The 20188-nt window shown below is 41.3% G+C and overlaps 1 protein-coding gene across 1 annotated transcript in view; it reads right to left on the bottom strand.

The window, feature by feature from the left end:
• Positions 1 to 12589: 12589 nt before the first annotated feature.
• Positions 12590 to 20188, bottom strand: part of LOC121301916 (zinc finger protein 652-like) — a 36860-nt gene continuing 29261 nt past the window's right edge. Inside the window, 5 exon segments of the mRNA XM_041231635.1 lie at positions 12590 to 13947; positions 13949 to 14198; positions 16387 to 16531; positions 16875 to 16990; positions 17906 to 18053. Of these exon segments, the coding sequence (XP_041087569.1) occupies positions 13716 to 13947; positions 13949 to 14198; positions 16387 to 16531; positions 16875 to 16990; positions 17906 to 18053 (891 nt within the window). The 3' untranslated portion in view covers positions 12590 to 13715.

The raw sequence follows: 20188 nt of genomic DNA, 5'->3' as shown, positions 1-20188 counted from the left end.
ACCTGGTGTGTTTAGATCCTCATTAAAAAGGAGACAGAGTCTGAGAGTTGAAATGCTAGACACAACCCTCCAGCCTTGCAGGGGCTCGACCCTCAAACCCTGGAAGAGAATCAAAGACATGAGCTCAGTGTTTCTGTGTGGCTTTTCCACTGCAGGGCTCCTCGCCACTTCACTGTAATTAGAGACTGCGCACTGCTATTTCAAGCTAGCTGGCAATCAGCTGTGTGCATTTGAAGACATGGCACAGGCAGGGTAGCCCAGGCTTATTTTCCTCCCTGTATTTAAGCAGTAAAAATAGAGCCCTGTGTGATTATAGATAGACTGCCACTCCCAGCCTGCCCACCACAGAAGGGCTACTTTCAGGCTACGTGGCGGACAGGAGGAAGCCACGCTCTTCATTGCTGATTATGTGATGAACATCCCTCAATGTAAAAATATACCATGTGCTTCTACAACATCTGCTCTTACTCTTAGTCTGTCATCTTCACGGTTTACTTCATCCCAGCACGCACCACAAACCGACTGCAGCTGGTTCAGAATGCTGCTGCCAGGATTCTTACCAGATGTAAAAAATGTGATCAACCTCCCCCCCCAACCTGCTGAGCTGCTATGTCCCTGCCCACAAGCTGAGGTCCTCCGACTCTGACCTGATTCTTATCCCCAAGCAAAAGTGCACCACACTTGGACAACGCTCGTTTAGCTTCTTGGCTCTGACTCTTTGGAACTCTCTTCCAGCTTTGGTGCGTGATGCTCCCACTGTCGCTCGCTTTAAATCAACTCTCAAGACCCACCTGTTCTCTCTTGCTCTCCATGCTCTTTAAGCCTGATATCTGTTGTGTTGCTGTTACAATTTCATGGTTTATGCTACTATCATGTATTATGTATTGTCCACTGTATTTAACATATTATGTGTTTTTTTTTTACTGTATATCATGTATTATGCATTTCTCAGTATTTGAAGCATTATGGATTTTCTTGTATTTACTGCATCTTGTAAAGCGCTTTGTGATGGTGCTCCCCTATGAAAGGCGCTATAGAAAATAAAGATTGATTCCAGCGTGTGTTTGTTAGGTTTGCTAATATGATCCCCCTCCCCTCCTAGACTGAGAATTCATCTGTGAAGATGTCGAGGTCCATAAGGTAACAGCACTTGCTGGCAATCAGCAGGCATTGTGGTTGGAAACAAGCCAGCAGGACTATAAAAAGACTATAGCTGCGGTGGCCACCCCCAGTCCTGGAGGGCCATTCCACTCCGCGTTCAGAATGAACTATTTCAGAGGAACAATGACCAGGAATAGAAAGGACAACTCTGGCCACCTCGGCTCTCCAGCATGTCTTCAAACGAGTGAACTGAAAACCAGACCAGGCTTTTATCACAGTGATTCTGTTTCTGTCTCTGTGTCGCTGGAATATAATATGCTTGTGATTTATGGATTTTCTTCAGCACCAGGACTGTGGAACATGCAATGGTTTCACACATGGACTCCACTAGCTCTTGATCAGAGTAGTTGGATATGTGTTATCGCATCAGGAGTTCCCACACTTTTTTTTTTACCTGAGGCTTACCTGTTCAGCATCATTATGCACTGTGGCCCACTACTAACTCTCCTGCTCACCTTTTATATGTTTAAACCTGTAACATTATAAACAAACCTAATCTATTTTAATAAATATTGTGAATGGAAATCACATAGAATAAAACACTTTAATTTCAGTAAATAAAATTAATTGTAAAAGCTAAGCCTTTAAATTTGGCACCTTTGTGTAATTGAACATTTTAGAAATGCAGTTATTTTTCTTGGTCATCAAACAACAAGCGCATGTCTCTTATTATTCCCATTCCTAAATACCTGAACAGGAATCACTTTGAGTAAAACCAGTACAACGTGCACAAAAACATAACTTAAATTCTAATTTCTGAACACTGTGTAACTAAACCGTCCAGCCGTTACCTCTCACGCTGAACTACCATGCACAAAAAACAAACACAAAAAAACCAAAAAAACAAATGTGCACAATAGAGAAGGAAACGAGAGCCTTGCATAAGTTACTTTGCACCACTACTCCCTGCAACCAAGCATAACTTGCAAAATCACATTCAGATGGCTTGCAACATCCCCCACTTAACCAACAAAAATAAATCCATCTGCAGCGAAATCTGAATCAGTTAAAAAACACTTTTTTGTATTATTATTTTCCAATAAAACTTTAATCACCAATAATCAATAAAACAGCAGTATATCCAAACATTTTAATAAATCAAGTACTGGTATGTAACAAGATTTATGAGTTTGATTAATAACTTGATTTAGTTACTATTGAAACATATATCAAAGTACTCCATATTGTAAATTTTAATAGCTAATTAGTCACAAAAACGTATTCATCACGGGCATCAATTGCATTTTTAAATGAATGTTATCAAGTACAAAAGTTAGTAAGAAAATGTTTCTACAAAAGAACAAACCCTTTCCAGCAGCTCAGAGCTGATGCATTGAAACTCCTGTAGCTGCCTGTCGTGTTCTTTATACTTTGCAAAACCTATCATAGCGGATTCGACATGTTATAATTTTATAAAATACTGAACACACTTTTCACATCTGCCAGCAGAGCGATCACATGACCTCAACACTGCCCTGCTGTCAGAGCCCTCGCTCTACATCCCGCCTCCAGGTAACCAATCTGTTAGCTCTGATTTGTGGATTTCTGCTTTGATTGACAGTCTGCCAACACTGTCTTGCTCCACTTTATTTCTCTACAGTTACAGCTGCCGCCGGCGCCTGCCTTTCACTATCAATACAAAATGATCAGTCTTCAGCATCTGCACGAAAGTCTATTGTTTCCCATAGGGGGTACAGAATACAGGCAGCATTCTTATTTCCCCCACCCCCATGTGCATCAAATACTATGCAGGTCCCCTTGTCAATGTGAGCATATGTATCACATCCCACAGTGCTAACAGCATAGTGAAGCTGCTTGAAGAGATGTTTTTGCATAAAAATGGATGCAAAGCAGGAAAAATGAATACAAATGGCAGTAGAATCCAACACACATGGAATCCGAATACAGCATTGCACAAGGAACTTTCTACAGCTGATTCTAACTGCATATGTGTGAGAATGGTCTAACAGCACTGGGGAGAGCATGAGATTGTGTTATCACACACCAAATCCCCACGCAGCATTGTGTAAGACAAGCCACTGCAACTAAGAGCACACATGCACACAGTTATCCCCTAGGCAGGACTGCAGCTAGTCTATTACATCTGTATTGTTTTATTCAGAGCTGCTGGCTATTGGATACATATCTAAAAACAGTCTCAGGCCGACATACTTTACCCAACAATGAACAAAAAAGAATGACTCGTTTGGTTAGCGGAAGGCACTGTGGTTTTTAATTTGTTTGTCCTCTTAGAGAATCAGCATGTTTGTAGTTAATGGTGAATTTGCAATAGACTGCCAGGACAAAAAAAAAAACAGTAACACCCCATTCCTTCTCACAAACACACGCCATACAGACTAACTCCCTCAAGTTATTAACACATAAAAAAAAAAATAAAGATTTAAAAAAAAAAAGAAAAAAAACCTGTTTCAGAAGTGGACGTATGTGTGGTACCGACAGCTGACAAACTGGAGCCAAGTTGATATAACTGAGCCTTCAGTCTGATATAAAATAAAAATGGATTGATTGATTGATTGATCTGGGGCTCTGAGGTGACAGTCTATGCCAAGTCCCTCTAGTCTGATATGAAATAAAGATTGATTGATTGATCTGGGGCTCAGAGGTGAGATGGTACATATTTGACATGCTGTGTCAGGTGTCCTTGCCCGACCTCTGAATGTGTTTAATGGGTTTGATGCTGCTGCTGTGAGGCTGGCATCTTCACTGCCAACTCTGTCAGCAGCATTACAGCTATGAGCCAGGACTGAGTGGGACTGGAGTTCAGAGCTTCACTGAGGGATATCAGGGCCAGTTCAATTGCTGCTCCGGACTTAACTTAAGAAACATCATCACAGAATCAAACTATTTTTTGTAAGGGATTTGTTTTAAAGTGGATTCATTCATGTTTGACACCCCCACCCTCCCCCTCCTCATATGTGTGACATCAACAGTTCTATCCAGCTTGTTCTGGTATTATAAACATTTCTTAGAACAGGAAATGCATCACTGTCCTCATAACATGACGTGTGGATGTTGCTCCTGTCAGGTTCAGGACAGTGCTAGGAAATGCAACATTGCACATTCTCACGTTCCATCGTTGCAATCTGGGTTAACCCTTTATTGCTTGACTGCAAATTAAGTTTTAAGTTTTGATCTAAACAGTGGCGGATCTTAATTCTGACACCCTAATATGCAGTAATAAACGGGTCTATACATTGCAACTCTGCACCAACTTCCATTTATCTTTAATGGAGGGGTTTGTAATACTCGCCACCCTGTAGGGCTGTACCTTCGGAGAGGTTTTAAATGTTAAGAACATTTTGACCTTTAAACAATTTTGAAAGCTTAATTTAAATGTGAATGTGATTTAATGCAGGAAGGCTGAAGGTACGCAGTTGTAAAAAAAAATAAAAATGGATGAAAAAAGTGACGCATTAAAAAAAAGATAAAATAGGCACCAAATAAAGACAGCAAACAAGCGATCAGTATGGCTGATTCTTTTACTCTGAAAGTTAGCATAAAGTCTGTTAACGTACATTATCAAAAAAGGCCCAGCATTATTCCACCCCTGTCACATTATAAAGCCACAGTGTGTAGCAGACACTCACGAGAATAAAACGCACAACGCTACACTGAGTGGTTAAAAATACATAAAGTAGTGTAATCGTCTTTAACTAATAAAAATCTCCTTTCATCTAGCAACGATTTAGTAGAAAGTGCTTTCTAAATACCAATAGAAGAAATGAATGGTACATCAACTAAAAGGTGAGAGAGTGAGATCATAGTCAGAGAGAGAAATATATGCTGTGGTCCTCATTAAGAACAGAGTAATACCACAGAAGGGGGATGAACAGGGCAATAGGAAACTGTAATACACCTTTAGAACAGGTAGCGCAGGCAGGGTATACCCACCAACATTTCGTGTCCCATACATGTCACTGTTATGCTACAAAACCTGAACAAACAAAAGAACCTTCAAGACTGAAACACACAGAAAAAAGTGTAACATTTAAATGCTCTACTTCAGCTTGTTACTTTATTTTAAATAGCCCTTTAACCCATCGAATTAAATGTTTCTTTTTCAAATATAATCGTCTGCAACACCACTGTGTACAGTCACACCCAATTCTTTACCCCCCCCCCCCCTCCAGATTAACTTGATTCATTTTGGCTGACAGATTTATAAACAGGATCAAACACACAATTATAAAATGTAATACAAAACAAAACGAAACGAACAAAAAACAATCCAGGTTTATTCAGCTATCATAAAACATTATCATGGATAAATATACCTGAAGCTGGTTGCTTTCATTGCTCAAGCATGTGTGTACAGGGAGGTTGCTATGCTTTACAGGTTAACTGGGCTCCAAGTAACATTACTGAAATCTTCCCGTCGACGAGGCAAGATATTTGTGCTTGCAAGCAGTTCTGTTTTAACCACGGTTTGCATTGTGTTGCCTGAATTGTAGCGCAACCTGCTTTACAGTGGTCTTTCTCAGTATCAGTGTAAGGAACCTGCCAGAGGTTTGCTCCATGGAGCCAGCAAAGCAGTTTACCAGAGCGCGGAAAGGCAAGATCCTATTCTCTTTCTAACAGCTTTTGGCAAATAATCATCCAGGATGAGAGAGGGCTGAGAAAATGAAATTCAGTCACATCTGCTGTAACCAGGAGGAGCACTACCCTGATCAGGGGCAATCAGGTCACCTCCCTGGCTCGAGCAGGCCAGGTCAAGAGGTACAGCCAGGTCTGAACCCTCAGAGCACTCAAACCTGACATCTCACTGCCTGCTAGGTCGTCATGACTCGAGAACAACAAAGAGCAAACAAAGCATACCAGCTACAGCCATATACTCCACCACCACTGCATAACATGACATAGAAACAAAGTCTCATTGAAGACCACACACAAAATAACAAAACGTTTCTAAACTTTATTTGAGCAAGAACATGGCCATCCTTGTTAAACATTCACACCCCCGGGGCAAGATGAAAATCCCTCAACAGTGTTGAGAACCGGTCAGTAAGGTCCCTGCGAGGAAGTTTCTAGGAACGGGCAAAGTTACAAGTTTTAAAAGAAATTTCCGCAAGTTGTTTCCAATCGTGTATCAAACCCTTTAAATATGACCAAGTCGCCATAAGGAATCGAGGCTGAGTGCATTCCAAGCCTAGGGGTGTTAAGCAGAGGATGGCACAAAAACAAAACCACAAACCCAGCAAAAGAATAAAACTGGTCCGTAATAGGCTTAGTACAAGTATTGAATGTTTATTAAATATGTTTCTACATATTGAAAAAAAACAAACACACACACACACACACAACGTGGCTCGTATGTTCTCGTGTAGTTATTCTATCAATAAGTTTCTTCTCTCCAAGACCACCACTACTCCTTGGTGAGGTAAAGGTACCATTTCCTGATTTCTGCGGGGGGGGGGTGGGGTGGGGGGGGGGGCACAACTAAAGTGTTTTGGGTCCATTAATAATCCTTATCAAAGCTTTAAATATATTGTGAAGAAAAGTCACTTTCAATCAAGTAACAGCTTGGCTGTAGAGGGGAGGGGTGGGGGGCTTCAATACAAAGAAAAAAAAAACAAAATATGACTTCTGAGTTCCTGACCCTCGCTGTGCTTCAGGGCTTGGGGCTGGGGGGACGCGGGGGAGTTAAGCACACCTGGTACTTGTAATTCTGGGGTTGGGTGTCCTCTTAATTAAATGACACTGGAATATCAGAGGCTGGAACCTGGCCTTGCAAACCTGAGACATCATCTAGTGCTCTGTGCCCTGACACATGTGACATATACTTCATATTAATATGAAAAGTGTGTGTGTATACACACACACACAGACATACACTAGTCCCATATTTCATGAGCTGAAATAAAAGATCCCAGAAATGGCACAACAAACTTATTTTGCTCAAATTTTGTGCACATATTTGTTTACATCCCTGTTAGTCAGCATTTCTCCTTTGTCAAGATAATCCATCCACCTGACAGGTGTGGCATATCAAAAAGCTGATTAAACAGCATGATCATTACACAGGTGCACCTTGTGCTGGGGACAATAAAATGTGCAGCTTTGTAACACAACACAATGCCACAGATGTCTCAAGTTTTGAGGGAGCGTGCAATTGGCATGCTGACTGCAGGAATGTCCACCAGAGCTGTTGCCAGAGAATTGAATGTTCATTTTTCTACCATAAGCTGCCTCCACGTCGTTTTAGAGAATCTGGCAGTACATTCAACCGGCCTCACAACCGCAGACCACGTGCAATCACGCCAGCCCAGGACCTCCACATCCGGCTTCTTCACCTGCAGGATCGTCCGAGACCAGCCACCTGGACAGCTGATGAAACTGTGGGTTTGCACAACCGAAGAATTTCTACACAAACTGGCAGAAACCGTCTCAGGGAAGCTCATCTGCGTGCTCGTCATCCTCACCAGGGTCTTGACCTGACTGCAGTTCGGCATCGTATCTGACTTCAGTGGGCAAATGCTCACCTTCGATGGCCACTGGTACGCTGGAGAAGTGTGCTCTTCACGGATGAATCCCAGTTTCAACTGTACCGGGCAGATGGCAGACAGCGTGTATGGCGTCATGTGGGCGAGTGGTTTGCTGATGTCAACGTTGTTAACAGAGTGCCCCATGGTGGCAGTGGTGTTATGGTATGGGCAGGCATAAGCTATGGACAACTCACACAATTGCATTTTATCAATAGCAATTTGAATGCACAGAGATACCGTGACGAGATCCTGAGGCCCATTGTCGTGCCCTTCATCCGCAGCCATCACCTCATGTTGCAGCATGATAATGCACGGCCCCGTGTCGCAAGGATCTGTACACAATTCCTGGAAGCTGAAAATGTCCCAGTTCTTCCATGGCCTGCATACTCACCAGACATGTCACCCATTGAGCATGTTTGGGATGCTCTGGATCGAAGTGTACGACAGCGTGTTCCAGTTCCCACCAATATTCAGCAACTTCACACAGCCATTGAAGAGCAGTGGGACAACATTCCACAGGCCACAATCAACAGCCTGATCAACTCTATGCGAAGGAGATGTGTTGCGCTGCATGAGGCAAATGGTGGTCACACCAGATACTGACTGGTTTTCTGATCCACGCCCCTACCTTTTATTTATTTATTTATTTATACCAACAGATGCATATCTGTATTCCCAGTCATGTGAAATCCATAGATTAGGGTCTAATGAATTTATTTCAATTGACTGATTTATTTTCCTTATATGAACTGTAACTCAGTAAAATCTTTGAAATTGTTGCATGTTGCGTTTATATTTTTGTTCAGTGTGTGTGTATATATATATATATATATATATATATATATATATATATATATATATATACACACACACACACACACTCCCTTGAACTTTTTTCATTTTGTTGCATCAGTACCTGAGTTTCATACACTTACATGAGGATTTTTTTCCAATTATCTACACCCCACACTCCATCCACACTGTTAAGGGGGAAAAAATTTTTTATTGAGAAAAAAATATTAAAAATACAAAACTGAAAGATTATAATTGGATAAGTCTCCACCCCCTTGAGTTAATACTTGGTGAAAGCACTTTTGACAGTAATTACATCTGTGAGTCTGTTAGGATAGGTCTACCAAGATTTGGCAATATTTGACCATTCTTCTTTACAAAACTGTTCAAGCTGTCAAGTTCCTTGGGGAGCGTTGATGGACAACAATCTTCAAGTCACGCCACAAATTTTCGATTGGATTTAGGTCCAGGTTCTGACTGGGCCACTCAAGGACATTTATCATTTTGTTCCTTAGCCACTCCAGTGTAGCTTTGGCTGTGTGCTTTGGGTTGTTGTCATGCTAAAAGGTGAACTTCTGTCCCAGTTTCAGCATTCATGCAGAGGGCAGCAGGTTTTCCTCAAGGACTTCTCTGTACTTTACTCCATTCATTTTCCCTTCTATCCTGACAAGTGCCCTTCTCCCTGCTGATGAGAAACATCTCCATAACATGATGCTGCCACCACCATGCTTCACAGTAGGGATGGTGTTCTTTGGGTGATGCGCTGTGTTGGGTTTGCACCAAACATAACGCTTTGCATTTAGTCCAAAAAGTTGCATTTTAGTTTCGTCAGACCAGAAACCGTTTTGCCACATGGCTACAGAATCTCCTGGGTGTTTTTTTGTATACTTCAAAACAGGATTCAAGGTGGGCTTTCTTGAGTAATGGCTTCCTTCTTGCAACCCTACCATACAGGCCAGATTTCTGGAGTGCTTGTTGTCACATGAACAATTTGACCAGTCTTGTCCATCTTGTCTCCTTATTGCTCAGTCATCCAGTTTGGAGGTACAGCTTGATCTAGGCAGGGTCTTGGTGGTGTCATACACCTTACACTTCTTAATAATCGTATTGACTGTGCTCCAAGGAATAGTAAAGGTCTTTGATATTTTTTTATACCCATCCCCCGATTTGTGCCTTTCAACAACTTTGTCCCGGAGTTCTTTTGAAAGCGCCTTGGTGCTCATGGTTAAGTCTTTGCTTTGAAATGCACTACCCAGCAGAGGGAACCTGCAGGAACTTTATCCTGAAATCATGTGAATCACTACAGTTTAACACAGGTGAAGGCCACTTAACTTTGTGTGTGATTTTGAAGGCGATTGGTTACACCTGAGCTAATTTAGGATTGCTATTACACGGGGGGGGGGAGGGGGGGGGGCAGTTATCCAACCAACCTATTTCAGTTTTTATTTTTAACTAATTTTCTACAATATTTTTTTCATCTGGAAGTTGTGGGGGATGTGTAGATAAATGAAAAGAAAAAAACCAAAAACTATTTTAATGCATTTTAATTCCAGGCTATAAGGCAACAAAAGGTGAAAATTTTGAAAGGGGGTGTAGACTTTCTATAGACACTGTGTGTGTGTGTGTGTGTGTGTGTGTGTATGTATATATATATATATATATATATATATATATATATATATATATATATATATATATATATATATATATATATACCCACACACACACACACACACACACACACACAGAGGTTGGTAAATACTAGAGCTTATGGGAAAATAGGGGGTTAGGTTCTCCATGGCAGCGGTTACACTTATCAAAGCCTATCTAAGTTGCATTTTCCTTCACTAAACACAAATTAAAAACACAGTAACATAAAAACAATGCAAAAACTATAACTGGGTAATACAACATGTAAAAAGTAATTATTATATAACAATTATATAACATACAATTATAACGTAATAAAAAGTAATGTTTTATTTACCTTGAATCCTTAGAGTTGAAGCCCAGTGTGTTGTTGACTGGTGACAGTTATGCCAAGTTAACACGGAGCAACGAGACTGCATGCGCACACTACTATGACTAGTACACGAGATTAAGCGAGAGACGATGTTGGTATTGGCAGTGGGAGATGCTGGCGAGATGGGATCGCGCAAGAATACACAAGATGCCACGGAAGCAAATGCGGATGCGCCATATGTTTCTGTGCAAAACCACGTATACACAAATCTATATGCCACGGCTGGCAAATTGGTATACAAAAGAAAAACCATGATATGTACTTAAGGGGCGAGGGATTACCGCTAAAATGATAATTAATATAATTATATATATATATATATATATAGATATATATATATTATATATATATATCATAGATTAATCAGTCATACGAAAGTATGCTTTTTTGAAAAGACACAACAAAAAAGGAGATTAAAGTTGAATAACCGTTAGGCAGGTATCAATTCAAATTCATTACGATTTTTCAAGATGTGTTCTTATGACACTATACACACTTTCCTATTAAATAAGACAGTCCTTGTTTTAAAGAATTCTTCGCTGACAGTTTATTGGCCACGGTGTACACCGTGCATCACTCAGCACTGAGGTTGCTCAACAGTGTTCCAGTAAAAAAAAAAAAAAAAAAAAAAAAAAAAAAAAAAAGCAATTTTAGTTCAGTAGCCCGGCCCCCCTCCTCCTACACATACACTCACAGCTACAACAATTAACAGAGACCTGCAGTGGCAGAGGGACACATCTCCTATGCAATAATGTTACTGGCCACTCCACAGCAAAGTGCTACCAAACGGCACAATCAATAATGTGGTTGTCCAAGACGCATGTGAGCAATTGCAGTCACTAAACCAACAAGCGCTTTGTAACACCACCTCGCAACAGAAGCCACTGGCCAGTAATGAGGTTCCTTGAACTGTGACCTGTCGACTACTCAGTTAACAGGGGAGATACAGAGGTACCTATTCCGCACGGGCAGGTCCTGCAATCGGACAATCCAATGGCCTGGACCCAAATTTAACTCTCTGAAGGTCCTCACCCCGTACAGGGCAGGCGAGAGGGCAGCATGTTAACCTCTTAATCACTGCAACAGCAGCCACGTAACTGACAGTACAGTGGCACCTGGACTGGGGACCATTCACTATGGAGTGACCAATAAAGAAGATACTGTAGAGCAATATACACATATGCAGTCCTTCCTTGTTACTTTACTATATGACCAAAAAATAAAACACACAAATTTCAAAAACAGTGAATAAGAGATTATACTTTATACTGTACAGCTACGGCCAAAATGTTTGCATCACCCTATAGAATCAAAAAACTTTGCTTTGTAAAGTGAAATGAAAAAATGTTACGCTAACATGTTGAACTACACACCACTTTGTAGTTTTCCATATACTTAAAAACTGACAAACTGAAAATGCGACATTTCGAACTCAAGAAATACTGTATTACTATTATGGCTTTCCGGTAGACTTTTACAATATCATTTTTTGTATTACATGATGTTAAAATATCTAGAATTAGGTTCATATTTTTTTATTGTCTCAATCCTAAGTTCTAGGTGATGCAACGCTTTTAGCGAAAGCTGTACAGTATCGTATTTGATCATTTACAGTTGACATGGTCTAACCATTTCCTCTTATAACGAGGGTGCACAGCATATACGGCAGATTTAAAAATTCACAAAAAAACTGTATTAATTTCCAACAAGTGCTACAGAGAGGTCTCCTAATGTTTTGTCTCAGGTTCACAGGTTGGGGACAGCAGCTTTCCGTGCAAGATTCAGGGATGGGATTGATCAGGCTAGCACTGCAGCAGTTCAGGGTCACTTTTCTGAAATCGCATTTAATAAAAAAATAAAAAAAATATATATATATATATATATATATATATATATATATATATATATATATATATATATATATTTTAAAATCTATTATACATTGGGTCCAGCTACACACAAAAAAAAAAAATTACACCGTTTGAAATACTTTTTTTTTTTATAAACATACTACATAATATGTCTATCCAAAACCTCTAAAATAATTGTTTTGTAGGTAAAATTAAAAAGTGTTAGACAGTTATATAAATGAGTACACGTTTTTTTTTTCTTTTTGTATAATGCAGGATACTAAGAAGTCCAGCTAGGACAAGTGATTGGAGTCTAGCTGGTGTCAAAAAGCTTGGTATTTTTTTTTTTTTTTTTTTTTTTTTTTTTTTTAGAAATGTCAAAAGCTTTGTTACGATACACAGTGGTACACTTAATGCTTTAGACCATTCTTGCACATTCAGAGGAGAGCACTCTGTTTTTCCATCAGCTTGAAAACCGTTTCCTCAAACATGTTAAAAGGTGTCCTTCTGATGACTTCTGAAGTCTGTGGTACAAAAAACAAAACAACGAGTAAAGCATACCTCATCTGCGGATGTGAAACATTTTCCAAAAAAAATAAAAATGCATAAATCATCCCATAAACTGAGATTGGTTTACATTGTCAACATTTATATTGTCAGGTTCAAATTAATGCTATTTTTTTTTTCTTTTCCTTAAAACTTTATATAAAGTGTACATGGAGTAGAAGAAAATGGGCAAAAAAAGTGCCTTTACTCAAAAGAAGCCTGTTTCCTATGCCAGGTTTAGCAAGTCTTCTCCACCGCTGAAGAGTTTTAATACTAGTAGCGACACTACAGGCACGCATGTATGTATATACACTGGCATGTACTGAACACACACACACACACACACACAGGGTGAAGGGATTTCAAAGGAATACTGCATCTACAAGGTAAGGAGGAGTAAGCAATAATATTTCATTCTGGATTAAAAAAAAAAAAAAAAAAAAAAAAAACCAAACATGCATTCACTTAAAGTTGTGTGTGTGTGTGTGTGTGTGTGCGTGTGTGCGTGCGTGCGTGTGTGTCTGCATAGCGTGATGTCAGTCGTTCACTTTGCGCTGCTGAGGTAAAACCGTTCACCGCAGAGCAGTGGGGGAAAAGCATGATCAAGACTCTGCTGCTCATATAAAAGGGCTCTGCAACAAACACCCACAAGTGTTATTCCATTAGAGCTCAGCAGGGCGCCGCTCATCTCGCTGAACGCAGCATTTTCACAGGAACACAGTATCCGTTCGGAATGCCCCCTCTCCATTAGCTTCGCCAAGTGGGCAAAAGACTTTATAAAGCCCCTTGCATATACACAAATCTCTCTCTCTCTCTATCTATATATACACACGTTGCATTTTAATGGTGCTGCTGCGCTCCTGTGTTCTTGTCGCCCATGTGCCGCAGGTATCCATCCTCCCCGTGGCCTCTGTGGTTCAAGGGCTCGCTTTTGAATAGTGCTGGCGGCGGGGGGAGGTGAGACACGGGGGGCACGGCCAGGTGGTGGTGGTGAGGGTGCAGGTGGAGGTGTGAGAAGGGGTGTGGGATGGGCCGTGGGGGCAGGGCCTCGCCCCACCCCGCCGGGGTGGACCACCCCCTCTCCCTCCGGCCCTCGAGGGGGGGCCGCGGCAGGGATGGCCAGTGGTGGGAGCACATTGACTGGGCTGGTGACCCGGAAGCACTTCTCCTTGTGTGCCTTGAGCATGTTGGAGAAGCGGAAGCGCTGTCCGCACACGTCGCAGGGGTACGGCTTCTCCCCTGTGTGCGTGCGCCGGTGACGCTTCATGTTGGGCCGGCTGGTGAAGCTCTTCCCACAGATCTCACAGATGAACGGCTTCTCTCCTGTAGGGAAGGGGGAGCAGTCACGGCTTGGGTTTTGTTAAGTTTACAGATCAACATTTATTACACCGTTAAACCTTTTGCGCTTAAACGGTCATGCACAATTTTCAATGAAAGATTCTTGGTATTTTTACTTTTTGTTTTATTTTCAAATTTCACATGGACTCGCGTAGTATTTGCTATCTAATTGCAACAGTTTACAATGCATCAAGATGTTTTACAGTTTATAGCATTACTTTTGTTTTAACTAAATTGAAAACCAATGCATGACCTTCATTAAAACGCAGAGCGGTTAAACGTTAAATTCAATGCTGTTTAGATTTCTTGGTTTTGTTTTGTCTATCGTTTAAACATTTACAGCCTTAGTTTTGATAAACAAACGCTTACCCATTAACCCAGGTACAAAAAATAAAATAACTCTGGAGATCTGTGTGTTTAAACTGTTATTAATAACTCTGGAGATCTGTGTGTTATAACTCCCCAGTGTTGGACCTTCAAGTCTGATAAATTTTGTGGTTTTAAGAGGTGGGAAAAAGAATCAAACATTTCAGGATCACTGACATTTCATACTTCAGGTTCTACTGTACTTGTTACTTTAAGGCCTGGTGGAGACTTACTTACATAATTCAGACTGAAAATGGTTGAAACAAAGACCCGGACTGCAATCCCCAACTTTGCCCATGCAAATCGTATACCAGGAGGTTCTTTTCGGGCTACCATACCAAATCCAAGACTTTGATCCAACCAGGTCATAAATAATCAGGAACAAACTAGGGCTGATTTATTAACCCCTTAAGGCACACAAGGAATTGAATGCTTGCTCAAAACATGTTCTTCTTAAAATACTTTTGAGAGGGTCTCCGAGTATCATGAGGAGGAAACTGACAATTTGGATGAGCAGATCCAACCTGTTTCGTGCACCTCATTGCAAAATTAAGAAAGTTACCATCATTTTAATTCGTCCCCTGTACCTTACAGGGTTATAGTGGTTTGAACATGCCTGTTTATCTGTCTCACAATCTGGATAAATTACAAAACAGAGATTCATTTAGACTAACCACTGTATCCAAAAAGCTCTAAATGCACCAAATGCATCCGTTTGACAAGTACCACACAGCTAGTAATTCAAACCAGCAGTCAAGCAAATGTATACACTTGTTTTGGTTGGTTGGAAAATATAGCTTTACCTATTTTGTATTTTTTATTTTTAAGCGCAGTACACAAACCAGGCCTAGGAACACACAGCATGGAAATTAAGTGAAGACAGACTTCAGACAGAGCAAAGGAGACACTTCTTCACACAGAGAGTAGTAAGGGTACGGAATGGGTTACCAAGTAGTGCTGTTGAGGCAGAAACACTTGGATACTTTAAAATGACCCAACTTAACCCAGCTATGCCTGAGTTGTATTTCCAAGTGACCTATATTACAGGACAACAGGCAGATCTGGGTTCAAGTCCTGAGATGAACCGGACGGGCTCAGATGGGGTGAATAGCTTTGTCACAGGGACAGCCGAAGTGGGTGACGACAGACCAGAAACAGGAACTGACTCTGCACACAGCTGTTGAAATGGTGAAGACACCTGTTGGCGCCGGTTTATTACAAAATAAAACAGGTTTAACAAACACGAAAACACAGGACACGGCACTCTACGCCAAAATAAACAGACAAACAAAAACAGACTAACACTTAACAAAATGGTGCACGGACAGACACACTGACAAACACGGTGAGATGATAAATTAACAAGTATCATGCTGGTCCCACCAGCACGCAATAGCAATTGTAATTCTCCTACTCTCTCTCCCGTTCTCCACTCACCGAACACCCAACTGCGAGTATGTGACAACGTGCATCTATATATACTGTTGTGCTGGGATTCAATTACCTATTAAATATTCACTTGAATCCCAGCACGTGAATTAATAAAGTGCGATTCCCCGTGCTCACATATTACTACATTTTACTTGCACGTGAAGTGCTGTGCAATCCTCGTGCCTAAATACACATATACATTTTTAAACACTTGTGTTACACAGACCCGTTTATATCCCGTGTACCAATGTCTATACACCAACATTTAAACACACCACACGCAACACATAACAGATAATATACACAGGGGCGGGCACTTTGTCACAAGCCTTCTCTAGCTAGTAAATGTTCTTGTGTTTATGTCTCATGTACTCACCGGTGTGTGTCTTCATGTGCTCGTCGAAGTACTGCTTCATGTTGAAGTCCTTCCCGCACCACTGGCACATGAATTGCTTGTGCCCGATGTGGATGCTCATGTGGGAGCGCAGCTGGTACTTGTACTGGAAGCGCTCGTCACAGTTCTCAGAGAGAGAGAGAGAGAGAGAGAGAGAGAGAGAGAGAGAGAGAGAGGAAGGAAGTAGCGTTAGCCCCACCTGTCGCATTTCTTACACAGCTCTGCAAGTGCAGCTGGAAAGGGGAAGGCTTTGCGGTAAAAGGTCACACAGCGTAGTTCTGAGTTGTCAAAGCAAACATTCAACTGAATTAACAATTCTTAGGCGTGACTGGGTGGACGCATGAGGATGGTGCTTTATAACCAGCTGACAACAGAAAAAAAGGAAACTCCTGCACCGTGCAGCTCTCTCAAGTTCATTCTGATCTTCTCACACTCTCCTCGCTGCCCCACACCCTATTTCTCGTTCTTACCTCGCACCTGAAAGGCTTCTCTCCAGAGTGCTGCAGTGAGTGCACTTTCAGCGACATGCTGCGCTTGAATGACTTCCCACAGGTCTCACAGGTGAAGGGCATGTCCTTGGTGTGCGCTGGGAAGAGAAGGCAAGACGTTTATCCACACAAAAACAAACACCAACACACACATACGCCCAGAAACAGCATTGAACAGGACTGGCCATGAGATAACTGATCCTGTCATCTTCGAGTTTAACGCTTTCACATCTTTTCAAAAAGCAGAGACCTCATCAGTGTCTAGGGCAGCCTGCCAAAGACATTTGTCTTCCTAAACTGACAACACTAAGTTTTGATTTCCATTAACTCATAATGCAGCAGTCTGTCTTCCGTGTGCTTCAACGCACACAGAAATCACTGCCTGTGTTCGAGGCAGTACAGGCAAGGATGCTGCAGCTGGATCTTGTTGTGTAAAGCTGAGGATCCACATATTTTTAGCTATGAGTGGGTGTATTCAGCTTCTATCTCTAGTTCAATCTGGAAGTAAAGAAATACATGTGAACACAGGTGGATGGTGTATACTTTATTAACTACTGACAACAGGGCACTTTGGCACCATGCAGCTTTCTCAAGTTCACTTCCCTGGTGTCAGCAGACACTCACTGTTTTTTACTCTGAAAAGTTAACGAGGAGTCTTGAAGTGAGGCTGCAATAAGCAGAGCTGTTTTTAAATTTGCATATCGCTTGCTGAAATATCAAGGCTTGTAATAATACAGTTTTGCACTATGATGAATTTGGGGAGTAAATCATGCTCTTGCAACTGTATCTGTTGTATGTGATCTCAATTACAGAATACATAGGCCTGTGCATACCCTGTACAGTTTTATGAAGTCTAAAACGATTGTTTTGAAATTGCGCATTCATTCAGCAGGATCAGTTATCAGTTACAGAGTTGTCCACTATAGTAGGCTTTTTGCCTTACCATTTACAATGAAGTATGTTTATAAGTGTTCCTGTTTTGCACAGGTAACTCTCCCAGTCCCTGAACTCACCAACCATGTGCTTCCGAACATGAGCCATGGTATAGAACTTCTTCTCGCAGATCTCGCAGGCAAACTTCTTCTCTGCATAACCGTGGACAATCTTGATATGCTCATGCAAGGACCACAGCTTCTTGAAGGACTTATTACAGGAGACGCACTGTGAACAAAATGCCAGTGTACGTTACTTGGAAATACAGCACCCTACCACTTCCTTAAATTGGTGGTGCACCCCACCTCTCCGCTCTAGCAGAGGAGCTCCGGCTCACAATGTTGACCACAGTCACTCAAGCAGACGGTAAAACTTACAAGAAACCAATCAGACAAACATGAAGGCAGCACATACAGAAACGTTCACCTGCTCGACTAGTTTATAATGCCTTTTTTCCCCCACTGTCCAACAGAGCCGCGCCAGGCCGTACCAAGCCCTCACGGGGCGGTTAAGGGGAGCCTGGGTTGTTTTTCCACTGCAGAGCCGAGCCGCGCTACTGACTCAAAGTTTGCTAAAAGATGCACATACAAATGGTGTTCGAAAATTCACAGACCCATGCTACAGCTGTATCTTGTGTCGCTCTAGTTTGTAAATATATTTAGGAATTTCTTTATAATCCACACACTTCGCAGATTATAAATCGACTTCATGAAGTTCAATTTCTGTTGAAGGGGAAAAAAAAAAAAAAAAAAAAAAAAAAAGGTTTTAAAAATATGATTTGCCAAAGATTAAAGGCTAGTTGTTTTGTATTGGGTTCTTAAGCTGAGGGCCGTAGTGACCTTCTGGTTACAAGCCCGGGACTTTAATCACCAGATGACACTGCCTCCATTTCGGAATTTCTAGAATGCATGATGTTATGTAATATATCGAAATTATGGTTTGTTTTGTTTTTTTTTTAAATTATGTCTACATCCTAATATTTTACTAGGTGATGCTAAACTTTCGGCCAGATATGTAAATTATATTCGAGTACATAGCCTACAGCGTGGTTCTGATAACTACTGTACCACACAGTGGATACCGCTCCTACGTGTCCGGGTGCAGACTGGCGGTACCGCACCGTGAAAATGTCCAGCGGTGCCGCGCCGTACCCCTCTGTCTGTCTCGGGCTTTACTCTTCCATCAAGGCAGTGGGAAACTGTTTTGCAGTATTGAGCGATCTCAAGGATACAAAGGTTGCAGAGTTTGAAAAAGAGACGCCAACTAAACAGTACCCAATATCAGCCTCCACGCAAACAGTTATAGGGGAAGAAAACATACACACACATACATACATACATGCATACCATAGATAGAGAGATAGATAGATAGTAAAATGTGTGTGCGTGTGTGTTTTAAACATAAACATAATTAAGAGAATAGCTATAACTGTTGAAACAAGGGATCAAAACTGAATTACTGGGACTGATAGCTACAACAATACAGATAAATATTTTTTTCCAAATTCTCGGACCCTGCGTCCACCACTTTTCCCCCATTTGTTTTGTTGTAGGTTAAAATCAGACTGAAACCGTACACAGCTCTACTGCCATCTACTGGTACAAACCGCTGTATATCCTTTACAAAGGGTTTTTTTTTTGCCAACATGCCTTTACACAACTTGCGAAAGACCCTCGGTTTTGAACTGTTGAAGTCACACGTTTGTAAGTAAAAACCTGAAGGAGACATTTCTTTGTTTCTTTTAATAAATCTTGCCTCATTTTCACTAGTTTGTTAAGTTTCAAAAGTGCTTTGGGATTCCCTTTTAGAATCAACTCACTTTGCTTCATAAAGTCTAATGAAACCTGCTGAATGTTAAGATAACATATTGAATTACACACTGCTTTTAAACGGAAAACTGACAAGTTGAAAAATACTGTACTGCTATTATGGCTTGTGGTAGACTTTTGCAATATCATTTTGTAGATCACAATATGATCACTCATGTCAAGATCATCGCTACACCAGTAGTCAAAGACGCCATTTGCATAGAAGCCCATTGACTCTGAAGAAGTGTGCACTACAGGTGTGAGATGCTGCTAATTTGTGACTGCAATGTATTCAGTGCCTTGCATGCTTGCTGTCTGGCTGTGGAGAACGTGGCCATTGCTGCAGGTGATACACCCTGCAAGTCTTGGCTCTCAAACAGTGCCCTTCACAGAGATGAAACAGTAAATCACTTTATTACTGAGTGTGAACGTCAGGAGGACAGGGCCGTGTTTAGAGAGCAGGTGGCGAGCCGACTGGAGTTTGCACGCTTTCTCTACCTTTCACCTCCAGACAACAGCAGTGCTGGGGAGAGGCCACTGAGTTTGAGGGGATGC

This window comes from Polyodon spathula, chromosome 28 (assembly GCF_017654505.1).
Source record: "Polyodon spathula isolate WHYD16114869_AA chromosome 28, ASM1765450v1, whole genome shotgun sequence".
NCBI classification, from domain to species: domain Eukaryota; kingdom Metazoa; phylum Chordata; class Actinopteri; order Acipenseriformes; family Polyodontidae; genus Polyodon; species Polyodon spathula.
The sequence above is the reverse complement of the archived record's forward strand: the minus strand, read 5'-3'. Positions and strand labels throughout refer to the sequence as shown.